The 23,979-nt window shown below is 47.7% G+C and overlaps 1 protein-coding gene across 7 annotated transcripts; it reads right to left on the bottom strand.

Moving 5' to 3' along the window:
- Nucleotides 1-874: 874 nt before the first annotated feature.
- asap3 (ArfGAP with SH3 domain, ankyrin repeat and PH domain 3) lies at nt 875-23,979 on the bottom strand. 7 transcript variants are annotated; one of them, XM_084674061.1, is made up of 26 exons: nt 23,648-23,979; nt 22,894-22,966; nt 21,464-21,609; nt 21,075-21,149; nt 20,424-20,473; nt 19,938-20,061; nt 19,397-19,482; nt 17,964-18,039; nt 16,777-16,863; nt 16,079-16,188; nt 15,086-15,155; nt 12,788-12,875; nt 12,567-12,615; nt 9,989-10,146; nt 7,776-7,909; nt 7,195-7,286; nt 6,927-7,107; nt 6,395-6,474; nt 4,323-4,438; nt 4,079-4,146; nt 3,876-3,980; nt 3,111-3,267; nt 2,639-2,927; nt 2,093-2,288; nt 1,499-1,626; nt 875-1,194 (listed from the first exon to the last, which is right to left on the bottom strand). In XM_084674061.1, exons 1-26 carry the CDS (start codon nt 23,771-23,773, stop codon nt 1,182-1,184), a joined length of 2,877 nt encoding a protein of 958 aa, XP_084530187.1. In that variant the 5' UTR covers nt 23,774-23,979; the 3' UTR covers nt 875-1,181. The 7 variants fall into 7 exon arrangements, with proteins under 7 accessions (XP_084530187.1, XP_084530160.1, XP_084530176.1 ...); XM_084674034.1 differs by having other exon boundaries at nt 1,495-1,626; nt 23,648-23,977; XM_084674050.1 differs by having other exon boundaries at nt 1,495-1,626; nt 16,777-16,854; nt 23,648-23,977.

Here is a 23,979-nt window from a genome sequence, read left to right as displayed (position 1 = left end):
GGGTCTCAAGAAATCTTCTAGAACAGTCCGGAGCCTGTGTGGATTAGGGTTCCTATCAGCCCAGTTCTAGACTGATTTGACTGGGGGGTGATAGATAAATGTTGTCTGGGCAGCTATTTTTTCCTTTACCGAGTGAGTATGTGTTGTGGCTCTCTATTAAGTATATTTTACTGTGTAGTTTTGACCAAATTATATACATATATACAGTACATATATTTATAAGTTACCCAGTTTAATGCAACGATCTAAGAGAGGCATCACATATTTTGTCCCAAGAAGTATTCAGCTGCTCAATTAAATCAGATAATGTTTTTAACACTTTTTTATCCTTTTATCCAATCCTTTTTGGCATTATGCACTTTACAGTGTACTGGACCTGCTGACATTCTTAAGTTATTTCTTAAGTTATTTCCTTCAGTTGTATTTTGTATTATTTTATTCTTGCATGTATTGTCTCACTGTGCTTTTTAATAATGATGCTATGTCCACTGTACTGTCCTGTCTGCAGTGTTGAATGTATATGTTTTCAAGCTCTTGGTGCAGCACAAATTCCCCTCGGGGCAATAAAGGTTTTCATTCATTCAACTGTGTTGAGGTCGCATCACTAATGGCGGTGCGGAGGTGCTGGAGATGGGATTGGGTTAAATGTATGAATTTTATGTTTAAACTATATGTTAGGCTGGTTTGCAAAAACAACAAAAGTAGGTTTGCTTGTTTATCAATCACCCATCTGAAATATAAACCCACACAGCTATAGCTAGATAGCTGAAAGCCCTCGTCCTCCAATAAACACAACCAACCACCAACCCAAATCTACAGTATGAAATTACTACAAAATATTGAGTTATAGCTTGTAATATACTGTATAATCACATACTATAAATATGGAAGGTTTATTAGCAAATTAATGTATAACACTGTAAAAGCCACTCGGTATGAGAACTGAAGGGGGGAGGGGGGGGGCTGGATTAAGGTTACGGTGTGGGTTAGGTCCATATATGGTCAGTCTCTTGGCCACCCAGGTCCATGTGTGGTCAGTCTCGTAGCCACCCAGGTCCATGTGTGATCAGTCTCGTAGCCACCCAGGTCCAGTTCCCAGCCACCCAGGTCCATATGTGGTCAGTCTCCTAGCTTATGCACATAGTTAACTGGGAAGGAGCCAGTCCTGGAAAGGTCTCCTTCTATGTGTCCAACCTTCATAGAAATAAGGGTGCACAAACAGACTAGATTCAACTAAAGCAGCACACTGAACACAAATGAACGGTCAACTAGAACAGTCAAAGGACGTCAATCACTAGCAAAGTCATCACAACCTAAATAGCCTAAACAACAGCGCGAGTACAGCAAAGCATTTGCTTCCCAGCTCCCAGCTAAGGCAGTGACAAACATGGGCAGAGTATAGCATTACTTTATAGGGGAACTAGAGAAAAGGTTGATTCCACCAGTTAGCGTTAAGTTTGACTTGAAGAGTTTAAATGAACATTCTCAACTCACCCACCAATGGGGATCCTCGGTGGCCGTCACCACGATGACTTGGTCTTTGAAGAAGGCCAGCTGGCCAGAGTTGACGGCCCTGCAGTCCACGAGCGCCCGTACTCGTTTCTGTCTGGGCCTGCTCTGAGACACCTGCGACACACACACACACACACCCCGTATAGTGCTCACGAATAACACTTGACCTGTCTATTAGCGGTCCCGTGTGAACACAACTTTCACGTAGAAGTTAGCTTTTTATAAAAACAGAGCTTGCTGTTATTACTATTTACTTTTAAGCTTTAGCTTTAAGCTTTCAAGCAAAACCAGCTTGTGTAAGATAGATAATAAAAGTAGGTACAATGCTGAGCTGTCCTGACCGCTTCTGAAGTTCTAGACCTCTACTGACTCTTGGATTCATTACTTGAAACGGACCTGGGATTCCTCAGTTTATCCTCTTCAGTTACTAATTTGTTATTTCTTGTTTGGACTGTAGCAAACCATTATTATTAAGTTCATATTTTGCAAACACGAAAAGCATAGGCACAGTTACAATCGGACAATTTGATAAGTCAGTGATATGGTAATTGACAATGATGAGAAAGGGATGTCATGTTACCATGGCATTCCTTCGAGGTCGTGGAGCTGGCACAGTGATTGGTGAAGAGCTGGGGTGAAGGACAGGGGAGGAGCCACCAGCCACCAGGTTGCAGTACAGTTCTTCCTGGCTGCTACACACAGCGCTAGGTGATGTCACCCCACACACACCCTGGCCTCCACTGCTGATCCGCCGATACGACGTGGTCTTATCTGAACTACAGGGGTATACATTTGATAAACATAGAACATTAAGCTCACATGCTGTATATAGTACAGAAAAAGGTCCCCCCCCCCAAAAAAAAAGACTTACTACATTAATAATAATAAACAATAAATGTCCTGCATTTCTGCCCTACACATCCGTACATAGGACAACATGGGTGTGCTAAAGACTTAATTAAGACTTAATTTAGACTTAATTTAGACTTAATTTAGTTACAAAGCATTAACAAACACTTTGAACTAACATGACATGTCACAATGTAGCACAATATGGTTAAAGTTGAGAGGTTAGAACCAGTACACTCAACCACTTAACCACTTAAGAACCAGTACACTCAATTACCTGACTGGTCCCATGTGGTTCTGGGGAGAGGTGGCTGTCAAGTTAGAATGGGGAGCAGCCGCGGAACCAGAGCCAGACTCAGACCCAGACCCAGACTGACCATCCCAGAAAACAGGCCGTCTATGGGCCCTCAATAGGCCTGTTTGTCCTTGGGAAGAACTGTGGGGCCGCCCCCCCTCTGGGCCTGGGCAGGGAGGGCTGTGACGGAGCTGGGAAGGGGGGCAGCTCTGCGCAGCAGGGGCGGAGCTGCACCTCTGAGGGGGGGGCCCTATTTGAGGATCAGAGCGTCCTGGAGAAGGGATGAGGGGACGAGTATCAGCCAGAAGAGCTTAACAATTCTAACAAGAAATCACTGATAATCACCGCTAACCTGAACCTTAAAAGAACTCCATAATACACCCTCACTTCAATAAAAGACATTGTTTCACCCCCCCCCCCCCCCAACATTTAGGAGTACAAATGCTCTGCTCACCCCTCTGGAGGCCTTTGGCTGGCAGTGGGGGAGGCCCGGGGCTGTGGGTTGGGGGCGTGGAGGACAGGGAACTCTCAGAGCTCTTGCTAGAAGAGCAGTGCAAGGCAGCCCCACCCTCGTGGAAAGGTGAGCAAAGGCTTCTGGGTAAGGGGCTGACCTGCAGACAGGGAGAGAATTGTTGGTATGAGTGGTGTCCAAAGACATGGTTCTGACAGGTGGTTTTGGGGTTCTGACAGGTCGTTGTGCTTCGAATAGGTTCTTGGGGTTCTGTGGTTGTTGAGATTATGACAGGTTGCATGGTGGTTATGATAGTTTTTGTTGCGGTTATGTGGTCATGACAGGTTGTATTGTGATTATAACAGATTGTGCTGTTGTTATGACAGGTTGTATTGTGGTCAGGACAGGTTGTATTGTGGTTATGACAGGTTGTATTGTGGTTATGACAGGTTGTATTGTGGTCATGACAGGTTGTATTGTGGTTATGACAGGTTGTATTGTGGTTATGACAGGTTGTATTGTGGTCATGACAGGTTGTATTGTGGTTATGACAGGTTGTATTGTAGTCATGACAGGTTGTATTGTGGTCATGACAGGTTGTATTGTGGTTATGACAGGTTGTATTGTGGTCTAGACAGGTTGTATTGTGGTTATGACAGGTTGTATTGTGGTTATGACAGGTTGTATTGCGGTCTAGACAGGTTGTATTGTGGTCTAGACAGGTTGTATTGTGGTCTAGACAGGTTGTATTGTGGTTACGATGTTTACCCTCTCATCCAGGTCATCCTCGCTGTCATACAGGTCCTGGGGGGTCTCCCATACAAACTCCACATGGATCTGAGAGTTAAACTTGCCACTCTGAGCCAGCTCCAGCTACAGCACAAAGCACACACACACGTTGTCTAGGGATAGATCCTAGAGAAGATGAGGATTCTGACGCTGACTCAAGTTTGGGATGAAGTTGCTCTTACCAGCTCTACACACTGGGAGTGCTGCAGTCTCCTTGCAATGTCCAACGCTGTCTCCCCCGCAGAGTTCACTACAGCGCCACAGCAGTTACAGCCCTGATTAACTACCACTGACTCATCTACAAACCCCAGCCGTGACAACATCTGTGACCCGAGTGTGTGCTTCTCCAAGTGTGCAGGATGTGTGTGCGTGTCTGCGTGTCCAGGCGGGAAGGATAATGTGTGCGGGTCGCGCTGTGCGGCATACCGGTGTGTAGTACAGCCTTTCCTTTGAGCAGTAGTTTGAGAGACTCGGGCTTGTTGTGCAGTGCGCTGTAGTGTAAAGCTGTGCTCCCGTCGCCCGTCCTCTTCTCAAGACAGCCGCTGTGGCAGACAAAGGAGCAGTGTTACCAGGAGACCAGGTCACCAGGAGACCAGGTTACCAGGAGACCAGGTCACCAGGAGACCAGGTCACCAGGAGACCAGGTTACCAGGAGACCAGGTCACCGGGAGACCAGGTCACCAGGAGACCAGGTTACCAGGTCACCAGGAGACCAGGTTACCAGGAGACCAGGTCACCAGGAGACCAGGTTACCAGGAGACCAGGTCACCAGGAGACCAGGTCACCGGGACTGAGCTCCCCTGTGAGGCTCTCCCCCACTCAGACAACACCCAGTGTTGAGAATGAAAAGAATATCACTAAACAAAAACAACACATGAACCATACCAGAGCCCGTCTACAGAGAGCCTGTTCCCTCCCTATTAAGCTCCATTGTACCGAATGTGGTCGCTGCCAAGCCTAGATCCACTAGGGGGTGATCGTGGGCGAGTGCAAAATGAATGGGGGTCTATGGAGCGAGACAGCTAAATTTGTCAAAAGTTGAATGAACGAGTACTTATGTCCTTTCGATTTCTTACAGGGTGAGTCGTTGTTGCCCATAACGCTCTAGCATTCTGCTAATGAATGCTGATTGGTTAGTGAAGGACTGACTACAACCAGAGATCCCTCTTGATGGCATCCCAAGCAGAACCAGAATGTCAGAGCCCGTCTACGGGCATTCTTTGAGAATCTTAAGGTGGACTTTTTTATCCGAGTTCTTTTTTTGTCCGCAGCAAACTTTTTTTTGCCCATCGTTTGGTATGTACTGTGAAATGTACATGGTAAATAAATTGAATTTGAGTAGCCTACTTGTTGTGTTATTCTTGTGTTCAGGAATACAGGATGCATGGTACAGTATTGCCACCTTAAAAAAAAACTAACAGCCAATGTCCCGCCCAATAGTGATAAATATCAATACAAATGAGAAAAAGAAGAAAATGCCTCGCAGATATGCAATGATCAGTTGTTTAAATAGTGGGAAACGGTTGTCCTTTTTCTAATTTCTCAAAAAAGATAACGTATGTGATCCTGTGTTAAATCTGAACACACGGGGTTCTATCTGAATTTACGGGGTTCACATGGGAGGGAAGGTTGGCTAACTGCCAAGTTGGCTAATGTCCAACTCAGCCAAGTTACACGGGCTGCCTACCACAGATCACCATGATACGTGTTGGGAGGGAGGACTCTTCCCTTACTGCAAACAAATGGTTTTGTTAATATTTAAACTACGTTCACTACGTCCCCTCTACAGACTGAATGGGTTTCTTAGGAGTTACCCTATTATGTGGATAATGACCTTGCACAGATGGAAGTCTACACCATATCGCTTGATCCTCGACAACATTTATTTCTCTTTATCAGATGTTGAACACTGCAATGGGGGGTGTTTTATTGACATTTCCGCACATGAAAAGCATGAGAGATACAGGGCTGCAGGGACAAGGGAGGGACATTGTGGAGGAGACAGGACTGAGGAATGTGGGCTTTACTTACAGTATCACTGGCCGTACGATGTGTATGACATCATTGACCTTTTAAAAGGCTTTTTAGGACAAAAAAGCCACCTCCCCTTTCGAATGGAACATTCAAATTTCGAGACAAAAAATCATATCCTGAGAAAAGTTGAGAGGTCAAGCTCATAGACCTCCATTCATACTGCACTCGCCCGTGAGCGCCCTCATAAGGAACCAGAGTGGAACTGCAACCAGTTCAGAAGCCTGAAGTTTTCCCGAGAGTGGAAGTTCTGCCCTTATTAGAGACATTCTCTGACCATACATAATAGCTACAACAGTAGTATTCTGGGATAGGTTTAGTAGTATATTAGTTCTGTAGTGTACTAGGAGTCTATTAGTTTACTAAGAAAGTAGTATATTAGGAGAGTAGTGTACTACGACGGGGAGCCACCTCCCGGAAATGAGTCTCTGCAGGTTGGGATGTCTGGCGTACTACGAAGGTGTCACCTGTTCTGGATAAGGAAGTCCACTAGTGCCAGAGCGCTACCGTCCTCCTGTTGCACTGCTAGGTGGAGCGCTGTCTCCCTCTGAAACACACACACACACAATACTGTCTCCCTCTGAAACACACACACAATACTTTCTCCCTCTGAAAACACACACAATACTGTCTCCCTCTGAAACACACACAATACTGTCTCCCTCTGAAACACACACACAATACTGTCTCCCTCTGAAACACACACATACACAATACTGTCTCCCTCTGAAACACACACAATACTGTCTCCCTCTGAAACACACACACCATACTGTCTCCCTCTGAAACACACACACAATACTGTCTCCCTCTGAAACACACACACCATACTGTCTCCCTCTGAAACACACACACAATACTGTCTCCCTCTGAAACACATACAATACTGTCTCCCTCTGAAACACACACAATACTGTCTCCCTCTGAAACTGGTGTACATTCGTTCGTATGCGTGTGCATGTATGTACGTGTGAACGTGCATAAGCGTGCGTGACACACCTGCTCCTCATGCGTCGGGAGTGGCTTGGCCAGGTCCTCCCCCTCAGCGTACAGCTGCAGAAGGGATGTGAGGTCACGTCTCCTGATGGCATCATACACACAGTTGGGTTCCACTTCCTGTCTGCACAGGACGTAGCGCCGCTCCACATACTTGGCCACTATGTACTCCTTTCTGGCTTGCCTGGGTACCACGGAGACACCATATTCACTCGGGCTGTGATGCGACATGAGGAGCTGCACACCAATCAGAGCATGATCCTGAACTCACATGTCACTTTGGGGGAGTGGTTTGATGGAGTCGTTGGGAAGGCCTGCCTCCATGATGTCATTAAACCTAGTGTTGCCTATACTGACTGCAAGCTGAGACAGGGAGGGGGAGAGGGAAGGAAAGAAAAAGAGAGAGGGAAGGAGAGAGAGAGAGAGAGAGAGAGAGAGAGAGAGAGAGAGAGAGAGAGAGAGAGAGAGAGAGAGAGAGGGAAGGAGAGAGAGAGAGAGAGAAGGAGAGAGAGAGACAGACAGTAAAATTACTTGTTGCCAGTGTGCATATGTGTTGCACATTTGTTGGTATGCATATGTGAATACATTTCACGTCCGTCTGTGTGTACATCCATGTGTGTGCATGTGTGAGTGTTAGGGATGACACAAACACCGATGCTTTGGTACCAAGTCAATGCTACAATTGTGAGAGCATGATGGTGCGGTGTTGTAGGCACTGGGGATTCAATTCAACACGTATGTAAAAGTACACAGAATTTATTGTTTTGCATTCGTTTTTTTACCATTGGATATCCAGAATCGTGGAATGTCACTGGCATTTGTGTCACCTACTACATTTCTGGTAGGTCTTACCAGTAGTTCTGCGGTGCAGAGCAGGTCCAGGCTGAGAGACTGGATCCTGGAGTAGTGCACCCCCAGCTCTCTGTGGATCCCCGAGCACTCGATGCAGGTGAGGATGCCCAGGTTGGTGGACAGCCAGGTGGGCCCTGAGAACAGAAACACCAGCTATGACAGCAGGTACCATGTCCCACTACTACCAGCACCAGTGTCCTAGGTATGATGCATCCATGCTGTTCCACTACATTACCAATGCTTGACCTTCTCCCTATAACATGAGTATTCCCCAGTGTTGGAATTATGGTAGGAAGAGTGAAAGGTTACCAGGGTTACGGTAGGTAGTGTGAATGGTTCCCAGGCTCCCCGGGGTAAGAGTAGGTTGTGTTAATGGTTACTAAGGTTACGGTAGGTAGTGTGAATGGTTCCCAGGCTCCCCGGGGTAAGAGTAGGTAGTGTTAATGGTTACTAAGGGGACGGTAGGTAGTGTGAATGGTTCCCAGGCTCCCCGGGGTAAGGGTAGGTAGTGTTAATGGTTACTAAGGTTAGGGTAGGTAGTGTTAATGGTTACCATGGTCACAGTGGGTAGCTATTGTAATAGGATCAGGGATGGTAGTTCATGTTAATGTGTCAGGATAAGGGATGGTAGTTCATGTTAATGTGTCAGGATCAGGGATGGTAGTTATGCTAATGTGTTAGGATCAGGGATGGTAGTTCATGTTACTGGGTCAGGATCAGGGATGGTAGTTTATGTTCCTGTGTTGAGATCAGGGATGGTAGTTTATGTTAATGTGTTAGGATCAGGGATGGTAGTTCATGTTAATGTGTTAGGATCAGGGATGGTAGTTCATGTTAATGTGTTAGGATCAGGGATGGTAGTTCATGTCTATGTGTCAGGATCAGGGATGGTAGTTCATGTCTATGTGTCAGGATCAGGGATGGTAGTTCATGTTACTGGGTCAGGATCAGGGATGGTAGTTCATGTCTATGTGTCAGGATCAGGGATGGTAGTTCATGTTACTGGGTCAGGATCAGGGATGGTAGTTCATGTCTATGTGTCAGGATCAGGGATGGTAGTTCATGTTACTGGGTCAGGATCAGGGATGGTAGTTCATGTCTATGTGTCAGGATCAGGGATGGTAGTTCATGTCTATGTGTCAGGATCAGGGATGGTCGTTCATGTCTATGTGTCAGGATCAGGGATGGTCGTTCATGTCTATGTGTCAGGATCAGGGATGGTCGTTCATGTCTATGTGTCAGGATCAGGGATGGTAGTTCATGTCTATGTGTCAGGATCAGGGATGGTAGTTCATGTCTATGTGTCAGGATCAGGGATGGTAGTTCATGTCTATGTGTCAGGATCAGGGATGGTAGTTCATGTTACTGGGTCAGGATCAGGGATGGTAGTTCATGTCTATGTGTCAGGATCAGGGATGGTAGTTCATGTCTATGTGTCAGGATCAGGGATGGTAGTTCATGACTATGTGTCAGGATCAGGGATGGTAGTTCATGTCTATGTGTCAGGATCAGGGATGGTAGTTCATGTCTATGTGTCAGGATCAGGGATGGTCGTTCATGTCTATGTGTCAGGATCAGGGATGGTAGTTCATGTCTATGTGTCAGGATCAGGGATGGTCGTTCATGTCTATGTGTCAGGATCAGGGATGGTAGTTCATGTCTATGTGTCAGGATCAGGGATGGTAGTTCATGTCTATGTGTCAGGATCAGGGATGGTAGTTCATGTCTATGTGTCAGGATCAGGGATGGTAGTTCATGTCTATGTGTCAGGATCAGGGATGGTAGTTCATGTCTATGTGTCAGGATCAGGATGGTAGTTCATGTCTATGTGTCAGGATCAGGGATGGTAGTTCATGTCTATGTGTCAGGATCAGGGATGGTAGTTCATGTCTATGTGTCAGGATCAGGATGGTAGTTCATGTCTATGTGTCAGGATCAGGGATGGTAGTTCATGTCTATGTGTCAGGATCAGGGATGGTAGTTCATGTCTATTTGTCAGGATCAGGGATGGTAGTTCATGTCTATGTGTCAGGATCAGGGATGGTAGTTCATGTGTATGTGTCAGGATCAGGGATGGTAGTTCATGTCTATGTGTCAGGATCAGGGATGGTAGTTCATGTCTATGTGTCAGGATCAGGGATGGTAGTTCATGTTACTGGGTCAGGATCAGGGATGGTAGTTCATGTCTATGTCAGGGATGGTTGTCGGCTCACCAGGGGCTCCACAGTCGGCGCAGGCCTGGTTGCCGGGCAGGCTTGGCAGCTGAGTGATGACAGAGCGTGACAGCTCCTGGAGGCTGTCCTGGCCCTGCTCTCCTCCCAGCGCTGCGCTCAGAGCCTCCTCCTTACTATTCTGCAGCACGGACACCCAGCTAGCCCACACACACACACACACCACAGGTACACACACCACAGGTACACACACACACCACAGGTACACAAATCCACGTGCACACACGTACATGCATACAGAAAGGATGAATATACAGCCAATAGTATTCATGTAATAAGTCAAAACTGTGTTCATACTTTTGTATCAGAGTTAGACAGCTGACAGAGTAATCCTCTGTCGCTGAGGTCGCCTGCCTCTGTCGCCTGCCTCAGTCCCCTGCCTCTGTCGCATGCCTCTGTCGCATGCCTCTGTCGCATGCCTCTGTCGCCTGCCTCTGTCGCCTGCCTCTGTCGCCTGCCTCTGTCGCCTGCCTCTGTCGCCTGCCTCTTTCGCCTGCCTCTGTCCCCTGCCTCTGTCCCCTGCCTCTGTCCCCTGCCTCTGTCCCCTGCCTCTGTCGCCTGCCTCAGTCGCCTGCCTCTGTCACCTGCCTCAGTCACCTGCCTCTGTCATGGGCAGGTGACACCTACACCAGTTCCCTACCTCTCTCCATTCCTCTGTTTCCCTCCCACTCTCCCTCCTTCACCGTCTCCATCATTCCCTCTGTCCCACTTCCCCGTCTCCCTCCCAACTTCCTCCCTCCCCCTCTCCCTCTCCTCAGAGACTTCCCACATCAAACAGCTGCTCCTCAGGCCACCCAAAGAGAGCGAGAGTAAGGACAGAAAAGAAGGTTCGCCAAGGAAAAAAGAGGGGTGGAGAAAAACAAGGGATGAGCGAGGAGAAATCCCCTCCTCAGCCAGGCCAGCCTGTGGTTCTCCAGAGAGGAGGAGAGAGAGAGAGATAGAGAGAGAGGTCCCACCCAAAACCAGCTGTGCCAGAGGCCAAACGGGGGAAACTCTTTCAGTCTCTCCCTCTCACTCTCCTCTATGTCTGATGTGTTTGGGTTTTTTGCTTCGGTCTTTTTCCTTTTTCCTGATCTTGATAACGGTGTCTCAGGCACCAACAATGTTAGCAACTCGTTACGACAGTAAGCTGAGCATGGCATGCAATGGCAATGGAGGGGGATGTTTTCCTTTGCACACAGTTTTATAATAAAACATTTCGGAAGCAGCACTAATCTGTAAAATACTCTAACCCTTACTGATAACCCTCCCTGTATCCTATAGGGGGCCTTGTCTGTATGTAATACAGTGACTGGCATACCTGTGACCTCACCATTAGTACTACTCTATTGCAATAGTTTTCATGACTCCATTTGTACAGGCCTCTCTCTCCCATTGTCAGAAATGTTTAAGATGTAACCTTTTATCCTGTATAAGAATGAAACTGTGTTCAGCATTCTTTGTGTGCAAAGAGAGGCCTACCCCCAAATCCTTTGAGAGACCGCAGATAGATTGTGGCTAGTCTGGGTTGTTATATGTTTCGGAAACTGCAAAGGCAGCTCGAGTCTAAGATGCATTCCAGACACCGCAAAGACTGTGGCGGGCATTTTGTGTTACATTTAAATGTTATAGTTGTAATTTATTTGTAACACTTTTATCACTTGTATTATTGTTTTTATTGATTTTATGTAAAGCACATTGAGCATATGAAATGCGCTATATAAATAAAGTCTAATTATTATTAAATCTGAACTCTGAGTAACACTAGGCTTACGCAAACAAGGTGACCTGGGCTGACCACTATCTTACTGGAGAGGCCATAAAGTATGTTAATCATATGGTCAAGCTTAGAGGGGTCAGAGAGCGCACACACGCACTCACACAAACACGTGCGCCAGGTCTATGAAAGTGAGCCAATGATGGAAGAGCCATGGAACATCTGCATGCCTTTGTTTTAACCAATGACTGTGAAGAGTGGCTCGGGCAGGAGGACTAGCACTAGCAATGCAGGAGCTGGAATCCCTGCTACATACCCCGCCCTATTAGGAGGGTGCGCATGATGAAGATTGCTGTGACGCGCTAGGTCTCGCGTCCCCCTGCATGAACCTGCTCCGCTTGTTTCTGTGTAAATAGGTAGCTAGCACAACATGCTAACGGACAACCTTTGTAAACTTTTTTAACTTCTTCACCGACTGACTGCAGTGCTTGATATATTAATACCTCTGACACCCACGCTTCCCCCATGTCTCTCCCCCATGTCTCAGGTCTCTCCCCATGTCTCAGGTCTCTCCCCTCTGGTCTCTCCCCCATGTCTCAGGTCTCTCCCCATGTCTCAGGTCTCTCCCCATGTCTCAGGTCTCTCCCCATGTCTCAGGTCTCTCCCCATGTCTCAGGTCTCTCCCCATGTCTCAGGTCTCTCCCCATGTCTCAGGTCTCTCCCCTCTGGTCTCTCCCCCATGTCTCTGGTCCCTCCCCCTTGTCTCTTTCCCCCATGTCTCTGGTCCCTCCCCCTTGTCTCGTGCATCCAAGTGTGTGTGTAACATTGCCAGTACGGCTTCTACTGTGGTGGCGATGTGCTTACATCATACATTCCTGCTCATCCTCTGCCTGGAAGTGGTACGTTCGATTATCTGGAAGGACACACAGACACGCAGACACACACAGACACTCTGACTATGTACATAAACAACAGTTGATGACTCCACACGGAATATGAACTGCCTCTAAAGAGGGGAGCCTGCCAGAGAGGCCACACAGCGGCAGAGTCGTAGCTCTTCTACTGGGGGTCAGGGGTCAACCTACGTGTCACCAGGTCAAAGGTCCTCCTCTCCTCAGGATTGGGCCGCACCTGACAGGTCAGGAGGTTGAGCTTGGCTGGTGGTCGGTTGATCTGACAACACACACACACAATAAAACATACCTCATCACACAAGGCAAACACAGAGTTATTCTCTAGTGGACCAAGTACACAGCTCCATTATTTGAGAATACACTGTAAGTATACACTATAAGTATACACTATAAGTATACCCAATATAGACAAAGTTATTGGGACACCTACAAATTACATCCGCAGGAGCTTTTATGCCATCCCATTCTAAATCCACAGGCATTTCTTTTTTCCCCCATTTATCCAGAAGAGCATGTGTGAGCCATTCATCAAACCCTGACTTGTCCATCAGACTTCCAGATAGGGAAGTGTGAGTCCTCACTCCACAGGACAGTGGAGTTTCCACAGCTCCAGTGGACTGTAGCGGTGTGCTTTATACCACTCCATCCCATCCCATGGTGATGTTAGGCTCGGTGATGTTAGGCTCAGTGATGTTAGGCTCGGTGATGTTAGGCTCGGTGATGTTGGGCCAGTGATGTTGGGCTCAGTGATGTTGGGCTCGGTGATGTTGGGCTCGGTGATGTTAGGCTCGGTGATGTTAGGCTCGGTGATGTTAGGCTTGGTGATGTTGGGCTCGGTGATGTTGGGCTCGGTGATGTTGGGCTCGGTGATGTTGGGCTCGGTGATGTTGGGCTCGGTGATGTTGGGCTTGGTGATGTTGGGCTTGGTGATGTTAGGCTCGGTGATGTTGGGCTCGGTGATGTTAGGCTCGGTGATGTTGGGCTCGGTGATGTTGGGCTCGGTGATGTTAGGCTCGGTGATGTTGGGCTCGGTGATGTTGGGCTCGGTGATGTTGGGCTCGGTGATGTTAGGCTCGGTGATGTTGGGCTCGGTGATGTTGGGCTCGGTGATGTTGGGCTCGGTGATGTTGGGCTCGGTGATGTTAGGCTCGGTGATGTTGGGCTCGGTGATGTTAGGCTCGGTGATGTTGGGCTCGGTGATGTTAGGCTCGGTGATGTTAGGCTCGGTGATGTTAGGCTTGGGGATGTTAGGCTCAGTGATGTTAGGCTTGGTGATGTTGGGCTTGGTGATGTTGGGCTCGGTGATGTTGGGCTTGGTGATGTTAGGCTTGGTGATGTTGGGCTCGGTGATGTTGGGCTTGGTGATGTTGGGCTTGGTGATGTTAGGCTCGGTGATGTTGGGCTCGGTGATGTTAGGCTCGGTGATGTTGGGCTCGGTGATGTTGGGCTCGGTGATGTTAGGCTCGGTGATGTTAGGCTCGGTGATGTTGGGCTCGGTGATGTTGGGCTCGGTGATGTTAGGCTCGGTGATGTTGGGCTCGGTGATGTTGGGCTCGGTGATGTTGGGCTCGGTGATGTTGGGCTTGGTGATGTTAGGCTCGGTGATGTTGGGCTCGGTGATGTTAGGCTCGGTGATGTTGGGCTCGGTGATGTTAGGCTCGGTGATGTTAGGCTCGGTGATGTTAGGCTTGGGGATGTTAGGCTCAGTGATGTTAGGCTTGGTGATGTTGGGCTTGGTGATGTTGGGCTCGGTGATGTTGGGCTTGGTGATGTTAGGCTTGGTGATGTTGGGCTCGGTGATGTTGGGCTTGGTGATGTTGGGCTTGGTGATGTTAGGCTCGGTGATGTTAGGCTCGGTGATGTTAGGCTGGCGTGCAGCTGCTCGGTCATGGAAAGCCATGCCATCCGTTCTTGTGCTGATGTTATATCCAGAGGAGGTTTGGAACTAGGAGCTCTTCAGTCAGCAGAGCGTTGACAACTTTCACGCACTGGCCAAGAGTTCTCTGGTGAGGAATCCTCATCTGCATCTGCCGTAACCATCGTTACGACCACCGAGTTCAAAATGAACTTGACATACAGAGTAGATGACAGTTTTTCTCCAGTGACAAGCACAGCATGTAGTCTAACGCCTGTTGGGTTGTGTCACTGTGTTGCTGTACTCTGCAGTAGGTGTTGGGATACTGTACTCTACAGTTGGTGTTGGGATACTGTACTCTACAGTAGGTGTTGGGATACTGTACTCTACAGTAGGTGTTGGGATACTGTACTCTACAGTGAGTGTTGGGATACTGTACTCTACAGTAGGTGTTGGGATACTGTACTCTACAGTAGGTGTTGGGATACTGTACTCTACAGTGAGTGTTGGGATACTGTACTCTACAGTAAGTGTTGGGATACTGTACTCTACAGTAGGTGTCGGGGTGTGTCACTGTGCTGCTGTACTCTACAGTAGGTGTTGGAGTTTCTCACCGTGCTGTGTGAGATGGTCAGACAGCCGTACTTCACGCCGCACTTCCTTCTCTGCCACACCTTCCTGATGCTGCAGAAACGTAACCACAGAAGAAGAGGGCGGGAGGAGGGCAAGAGGACACAGTCTGAGTTTACAACCCAACCCTCTTGATGTCATTTCACCTTGTCAGTTAGTCATAGTAAGCTGGCTACTGCTACATAACCTGTTAGTCATGTGGGTGGCTAGTTAACGGTAGCAGCTATGTGGTGATGGATGTTAAGCTAACCCACGCCTTTACCTCTGTTGACGGCTTCCTTATTTACATTTACATGTATTCATTTAGCAGACGCTTTTATCCAAAGCGACTTCCAAGAGAGAGCTTTACAAAAGAGCATAGGTCACTGATCATAACAACGAGATAGTCCCAATCACAGGAAACCTATCCTTGAGTCTTAGCCCACCATGTTGCCCTCCTTTCATAGCAATGTGAGGAATACAATTTTAGAACCTGCTGCCCGGTTTGTGTCTAGCGAAATCCGTTCTGAATGCAGTTGCTAGTTTCCGAGTTTAGCGACTGCGCTTTGAGGGAACCCTACTGCAGTGCCAGCTAATGACAAATGCTGGGAGGACGTGCTGGCAGTGAGGAGGGGTTTAGACCCAACCCTCTCTATGTCCTAAAGTAACAACCGGGCTGAGACCCTACTTCTCTTCTGGTGGAGCACACACACACACACACCCCTCCCCAGAATAGGGTGTTAGGGGGAGGGGTGCATGTGGCAAAAGGAGGGGTAACTAAATTCGAAATGGCGGAGGAAGGCTGGAACTACTCAGTAGAGCTCCAGAGCAGGGGTCCCAGACTGGCTCCTTACCCCAACATAATACAGACCAGCTGGGGCAAGGGCAGCGTGAACCCTCCCCTCCCCCTCAGCTCCACCTTAGGAAATTGGATACTAACCCTGTCCACTCCCTGCAGCCTCCTAGTCTCCCCATGTTGGAGTGGGTTGGCCACTCACCCATCACTCTTCTTGAGCAGGAAGCCAGACTTCTCTGTGCCGTACTTCTTGTTTCCCTGCTGCTGGTGGATGCTGTAGCCACTCCCAGAGTTATGCCTGCTTAGGTTCTCCTACAGAACAAAACAGAGGACTGTCAGGCCTGAGCTGTGCAACGTGAAGTGTAAGCAGAGCTGCTAATATGTGGAGTATAGGACTCAGAGCTGCAGCTGTATAACATGGAGTATAGGACTCAGAGCTGCAGCTGTATAACATGGAGGACAGGACTCAGAGCTGCAGCTGTATAACATGGAGGACAGGACTCAGAGCTGCAGCTGTATAACATGGAGTATTGGACTCAGAGCTGCAGCTCTATAACATGGAGGACAGGACTCAGAGCTGCAGCTGTATAACATGGAGTATTGGACTCAGAGCTGCAGCTGTATAACATGGAGGACAGGACTCAGAGCTGCAGCTGTATAACATGGAGTATAGGACTCAGAGCTGCAGCTGTATAACATGGAGGATAGGAGTCACAGCTGCAGCTGTATAACATGTAGTATAGGACTCAGCGCTGCAGCTGTATAACATGGAGGATAAGAGTCACAGCTGCAGCTGTATAACATGTAGTATAGGACTCAGAGCTACAGCTGTATAACATCGAGGATAGGACTCAGAGCTGCAGCTGTATAACATGGAGGACAGGACTCAGAGCTGCATACCTCTTTGCCCTCCACCTGCAGAAGCAGTCTGAGAGAGTCTCTGAGCTGACACAGCTTACGCACCTCCTGATCCTGGTTCTGACGCACCTAGGCACACACACACACACACACACACATGCACACAGACACACACAATACACACAGACAAACACAAAATACACACACACACAGACAATACACAAACAATAAGCCCATGTTATTAACCCATCCTTGAAGATTCACCCATCAATCATTTGTGCTGTTGTACGTGTGTCTTGGGAAAACAAACATCATGCGGGGGATTTTCTAATGTGGCGCTAATATGGAAGGATGTGAGTGCTTCAAATCAGCCCATTGCATGAATGTAGATCACACAACAGAGGACAGTACACATGTTGGCAACAACCTGACAGCTGACAGTCAGACACAACAACATGACTAAAACAGTATGAGCTCATACAGAACAATAACCAAGCCAAACCAGTTTCTTTACACAATGCTCCCTCTCTGTTTCTCGTCAGGGGAGGGTTGGCATGTCGGGGCTTGTTTCTCAGGCTGCCGTTGGTTGTGGTGAAACCTGCCTAGAAAGTTCTGAAACTCTTGTCTGCTGGGGCCTAGATATTACTAATTCATTTTCAGGTTTAGAACATTAGCATCTTTAAAGGGAACTGCCTCCATTAACGTGCTGTGTGTTCAGCTGGTAGAGATCCGGAGAGGAGAGAGAGACTGGGCATCTGGGGGGAGGGGGGAGGGGGAGGGACAAAAAATCTGACATACTACTACACACACACACACACACACACCTTAACCCAGATAGACAGAATAACCCAGATAGACAGGCAGCAAGGGAGGTTGGCAGACAGACAGACGTGTTCACACTGCTTAAAGAACGTGGCCCTTTGCAGTCAGGACCACCTCAAAATGTGGTCTGAGCGCTCGGATCTCATCGCGTTCTGGGTGCATTCACAACTGTACTTTGAGTTGTCCACTTGTGCTTGGATCATGCAAGATGCATGTTGATGCAAGGTGTCAACAGGGCCTTACTCAAAGAGACAGACAGACAGACAGGCAGGCTCACCCTGACAGACAGACAGACAGACAGGCAGGCTCACCCTAACAGACAGACAGACAGGCAGGCTCACCCTAACAGACAGACAGGCAGGCAGGCAGGCTAACCTTAACAGACAGACAGACAGACAGTTGTTTACCGTGTGGATAGAAGCAGACAGCTTTTCCACAAAGGGAGTGAGGTTCTCTGCAGCTTTAAGTCCATCCTGGAAGAAACTGTAGAAACCACAAACACTGCAGTCCCTTCGGTTTTCACAGCACTCTTGCATGCACACACACACACACACACACACGCACACACACCATTTATAAACACTAGTGCTGTCAGTTTAACGCGTTATTAACGGCATTAACGCAAACCCAAATTAACGGCGTCAATTATTTTATCGCGCGATTAACGCTCTTTTTGGCCTAGCAAACTTTGTAGTTTTTTTCACATGCTGTTGCAACAACTACCGACGTTAGAAAAACTACAACACCACACCAGATCTAGCTAGACCGGAAACAAAACAACAGGCACGCCAAACACTCGTTTGGCTTGCGAGCTGGCTAAAGAGTAGTAGCAGAGCCCGTTTACGGATACTAGACATTCTCTGGTAGTAGGCTAACGTTACGTTTTGAGTGGATGACGAGCGCGAGATGCCGAAATGGATGCCAATAAGATTCTGAATGGAAAGTTTGCGTTTAAAAAGTTGCCAAATGGTTCTATTGACAAGACCAGTGATCTGTGTGTTTTGTCGTTGTAAACTGAGCTATCATCGCAGCACGTCCAGTCTGAAATACCACTTGATGGCCAAGCACACAGCTGAATTCTCTGCCCCCTCGTCAAAGCCAGGCGATTGCAATGTTGTTTTCAATAAAAAAAATATTTGCACAAAGCAATCCGAACCACTTTTCTATGTTGATAAGAGCATTAAAATTTGAAAAAAGATTGGGACAAAAAGAAATCAGGGACATTTAGAATAGATACAAATGTGCGATTAATTGTGATTAATCGCGAGTTAACTGACATTAATGCGATTAATCGCGATTAAATATTTTAATCGTTTGACAGCACTAATAAACACACAACATTCTACCCATGTCAGGGAGTGAAAGGTTAACAACTGTGATCTTATCTATTCAGAACAAACCTAAGCAGACATCACCAGAACACAGAATACCACACGCATTAGCAGTGGAGAGCATTGGAAGCTGTTCTCGGTGTCTGAGAATGAAAGTAAACCCATCTGGCATTTATAAATTAAAGCCATCTGCTTTTCCACAAGGAACCAGAGGCTCTCTCTGGGAGCAGAGATCACTATGAACCTTTCATACGACTGCCATAATGCACAACATACTCCCTTCATATTACCTTCACATTACCCTTCTACTGCCTACATACTGCACATCTTCCTGCCTTCATACTACCTTCACACAACCCTCATTATACCTTCATACTGCAAACTATACTACCTTTACACTCTCTTCCTATTACCTTCATAATGTCTTTTACTGCAAAAATGTCCTTACTAGTGCTCGAAGTAAATCTTAGTAGTCGTTGGCCAAGGAAAACATGAAATGGGAAACTTACTTCAACTGAGCTTGAAAGTACTTTATAAGACTTTGCAGGAGGTCTGGACCCTGACGGACCTTCAACTCCTGGCTCTTCAACAGGTACTGCACAAGAGACCAGGTTACGCATCACAACAGGTACTGAACAAGAGACCAGGTTACGCATCACAACAGGTACTGCACAAGAGACCAGGTTACGCATCACAACAGGTACTGCACAAGAGACCAGGTTACGCATAACAACAGGTACTGAACAAGAGACCAGGTTACACATCACAACAGGTACTGCACAAGAGACCGGGTTACGCATCACAACAGGTACTGCACAAGAGACCAGGTTACGCATCACAACAGGTACTGCACAAGAGACCAGGTTACGCATCACAACAGGTACTGCACAAGAGACCAGGTTACGCATCACAACAGGTACTGCACAAGAGACCAGGTTACGCATCACAACAGGTACTGAACAAGAGACCAGGTTACACATCACAACAGGTACTGAACAAGAGACCAGGTTAAGGTTATCTCCAGTCCTACATCCCACCCCCACATATCACCTCGCACATCTGCAGTTGGAAGGCTCTCCTCTCTCTCTCTTTGTCCTCTCCTCCGTCTCCTCCCTCCATCCGGATGAGGCCCTGCTGCCGGCCTTTCTCTCTCCTTTCCTTCTCCAGTTTACTTCTTGGCGAACACAGAAAAGGAGCCAGGGGTAGGAACGGAAGGGGGCAAAGAGCGGAAGGGCGAAGGGTGAAGGACAGAGTCCGAAAAAAAGAAGAGGTGACATTGTGCAAAGAAAGCGAGAGGGGGAACAGAGGGAGAGACAAAATAGGAGGAAGTTAAAGCAAAGTAAATAGAAGAAGGTGAATTCCCCCTTCCTCGCTTCCAGCCCGCCCACTGGCCCCGTTCCTCGGTTCAGAGAGTTGACCGGCCCCCATGCTACACGTCGGCCTGCTCGGGGACAGGATTAGGTCTGTGGTCAACACGCTACGGCCAGCGTCTCAGTTGGACCGTCTGATCCTGATAAGAATTCTTAGTCAACTCACAGTTTCATCTCGTAATCTTTCCAGCTCTTCTCCATGTGTTTCTTCAGCTCCTGGGAAAGCGACAGTGAAAGAAAGATGGAGAGACAGACGAGCGTCTCAGTTGAGCGAGGCTCTGCACCAGATCAGTCGATACTGCAGTGTATAAACCCGAACGCCGGACGCCTACTACTATCTACTACGCGCTACACTCAGCTTTCCACTCACCATTCATGTCACTCGTGTCCAAAGTGACAAAATTGTGCATCAAGAAAGTACAGTAGAAGCTTAAGGATCAAAAGTACATAGTTCGACAGTGTTTCTGTGGTGAGAGTCACGGAACAGTCTGCATTTACGAGCCACATTTCAAAGTAAGCAAATCACAGTGCAACAACAATATCTCAACTGCTTAAGTACATAGCAACAATATCTCGATTACAGTAGCTCGCGGACTAACGTACGGTGAGCAGAAAGGATAACATTGTAGTGCCCATAATAACATTCAATTTCTCATCCACAGTTTATGGGGTCCAGTTTTGAAAGCAACACAGGGCTCCCATCCAACAGACATGGTTCTTATCATCTCAATAGGATAGCTTGCTTTTGGAGGGATTCAATGATTGAGGGTAAAGTGATAATGGTCATCCTAACTGTAACTTCCTGTTTGTTGCTCACCTGCCTGCTGTCTCGAAGGTCACTCTTCAGGATGTTCTCCAGAGGAAAGGTCAGGATGTTGTCCAGGTTTTGGACCTGCGAGAGAGACTCACAAGGTTTAGAGAGAGGGATAGAGAGACCCAAAGAGACTCACGGGGCTTAAAGAGAGGGATAGAGACCTAAAGAGACTCACAGGGTTTAGAGAGAGGGATAGAGAGAGACAAAACGATTCACAGGGTTTAAACATGGACGGAGAGAGATTCATATGGTTGAGAGAGATGGATGGATGGATGGATAGAGATAGAGATTCACATCGTTTAGGGAGATTCCCAGGGGTTTCGAGAGATGGATGGAGGGGTAGAGAGTCGGGCAGACCTCTCGGGTGCAGACCCCTCCCCCCTCATCCTCACCAGGTTTTTGAGCAGGGCAGTGACCTCTCTGGTGAACACCGCCAGGTTGAGGAAGCCAGTGGAGACCTCGTTGTTCTCCTGGGTCAGGTGACTGTTACCCAGGTTCTCCAGAACCTGGATGTACTGCTCCTTGGCCTCCATGTGGGCTACAGACACACATGCCGTTAGTAAACAAACACAACAGCCAGCTTCAGCCACCCCCCCCCCCCCCCCCCTCCCCCCCCAACACACACAGCTAGAATGTCAAGCTGCAGCAAGCCCTAACCCACACTCTGTCCTAATGACCAGCTCAAATCGGACCGGCAGCTCCATCTCTCACTCCCTTTTGTCTCCCTCCCCCCTTTCGTACTGGAACTTCTTTTTTACTTCCAGTAAGAGAAAGGGGAGGGGATAGAGAAGGGGGGGAGGGGATGGAGACTGAAATGTGAAACAGGCCGAGATACAAAAGAATGTTTAAACTCTGTGTATGCACAGTCAACAAGAGCAGTCGGATTCGGACTAGTTAGTTGTTAGACCTGTGGGTCTTGTGTAAGAGTATATGTCAAAATGGTCACACCCCATCAAAACAAACAAACATTATCCCTTAACCAGCTATCACACCGTAGACATGGTTCCTCCACCAAACCGAGATCATGTGGGTCACCAGGGCCCTTACAAAAAACCTGCTCAACACACTTTCAGAAGTTATTGTGGTTCCCGTGGTCACTGTTACACTGCAGGTCAATGTGGTTGCCATGGTCACTAGTATACACCAGGTCATTATGGTTGTATGGAGGTGAGAGTGAGTGCGAGTGCGAGTTTACCGGCCCAGATGTGTGTATGGAGGAGAGAGTGACCTTATAGAGTCCAGATGTATGGAGGTGAGTGACCTTATAGATGTGTGTATGGAGGTGAGGGTGACCTTATAGTGTCCAGATGTATGGAGGTGAGAGTGACCTTATAGTGTCCAGATGTATGGAGGTGAGAGTGACCTTATAGAGTCCAGATGTATGGAGGTGAGGGTGACCTTATAGTGTCCAGATATATGGAGGTGAGAGTGACCTTATATAGTCCAGATGTATGGAGGTGAGGGTGACCTTATAGAGTCCAGATGTATGGAGGTGAGTGACCTTATAGATGTGTGTATGGAGGTGAGAGTGACCTTATATAGTCCAGATGTATGGAGGTGAGAGTGACCTTATATAGTCCAGATGTATGGAGGTGAGAGTGACCTTATATAGTCCAGATGTATGGAGGTGAGAGTGACCTTATATAGTCCAGATGTATGGAGGTGAGAGTGACCTTATAGTGTCCAGATGTATGGAGGTGAGGGTGACCTTATATAGTCCAGATGTATGGAGGTGAGAGTGACCTTATAGAGTCCAGATTTGTGTATAGAGGTGAGGAGGGTGACCTTATAGATGTGTGTATGGAGGTGAGGGTGAGCTTACTGAGTCCAGATGTGTGCACGGCCTTCACCATCTTCCTCATCCGGCGCAGGCTGCTCTGATCCATCTCTAGTGACTAGAGAGGGTGAGAAACAGAGAAATGAGAGGGAGAGATGAGAGAAAGAGAACGGAAAAAGGGAGAGGAGAGGAAGAGAGAGAAAGCGACGAAGACAAGAGAGACAGAGAATGACAGTAGAGATGGGGAGAATTTGATTTGGATTAGAGGACAGGGACCCTTATCAGAGTTCCCTCTCGGTCTCCAACTCTCCTAATCTCATACCCTCTCAGTCTCTAGTCCTCTACACTACTACCCTCCAAGTCTACTACTTTTCTAGTGTCCTAGTCTCCTACCTCCTAGTCTCCTGGTCACTGGTACCCTGTTCTTCTACCGTCCTAGTCTACTACTCTCCTAATCTCTTAACCTCTAGGGACTAGTCTCTGAACCCTCTCTGGAGAGAGGGAGGGAGGAGGGTTGGGTGATCAATCTGATTGGGAAAAAGAGAGTGAGGGAGGGAGGGAGGGTAGGGTAGGATGGCCTAAATTTTAGAGGTAGTTGAGGTAGCTGTTAGGTAGGAAACCTAGTTTGAGACCCACACATCTGTCTGCTACTCAGCAACACACGTCTGTAACTAAACACCCGCTAAATGCCCCCAAAAGAGAATGAGTCACGGTGTTACAAGAAAGCCTGTCAGAGAGAAAGCGAGAAGTCACATCAGCCACGGAGTGTGGCAACAGACATATAAACAACTTGTCTTACCTCCTCGAGTGCAGACACCGTAATCCGGCAGTCGCTTATTTTACACTGAAAAGGGGATGCTCCCGTTGATGTCAAGTCTTCGTTTGTCAGATGAAGAAAATCTGAAATGCTGATACGCTCCGGCATGATACTCCCAAAACCTACAAAACGAAACTACAGAGAAAAGTTCTTAAAAGTTTAAAAGTTTATATTCCCAGGCAGGAAAAGCCTATTCACTCTCTGTGAAAATAGCAACAGAAAAGTTGGTATTTCCCCGCAGTAACATTTCATGTGCGGATGAAGGTCAGTGTGCTTTTTCTCTCAGAGCAGGTTTCGAGTAGTGAGGTGTTTAG

The sequence above is a fragment of the Hypomesus nipponensis genome, chromosome 3 (assembly GCF_054491055.1).
Source record: "Hypomesus nipponensis isolate SF chromosome 3, ASM5449105v1, whole genome shotgun sequence".
In the NCBI taxonomy this organism is placed as follows: domain Eukaryota; kingdom Metazoa; phylum Chordata; class Actinopteri; order Osmeriformes; family Osmeridae; genus Hypomesus; species Hypomesus nipponensis.
This window is presented reverse-complemented; position numbering and strand designations above follow the sequence as displayed.

Excerpts from the sequence above, each read along its gene's own strand:
- asap3 (XM_084674034.1), bottom strand. The coding sequence starts at position 23,773 with ATGCCGGAGCGTATCAGCATTTCAGATTTTCTTCATCTGACAAACGAA. Across the intron at positions 16,189-16,776 it reads TGCAGGTGGAGGGCAAAGAG|GAGAACCTAAGCAGGCATAA; the intron begins GTATGCAGCTCT and ends TTTGTTCTGTAG. Across the intron at positions 2,289-2,638 it reads AACCACATGGGACCAGTCAG|TTCAGATAAGACCACGTCGT; the intron begins GTAATTGAGTGT and ends ATACCCCTGTAG.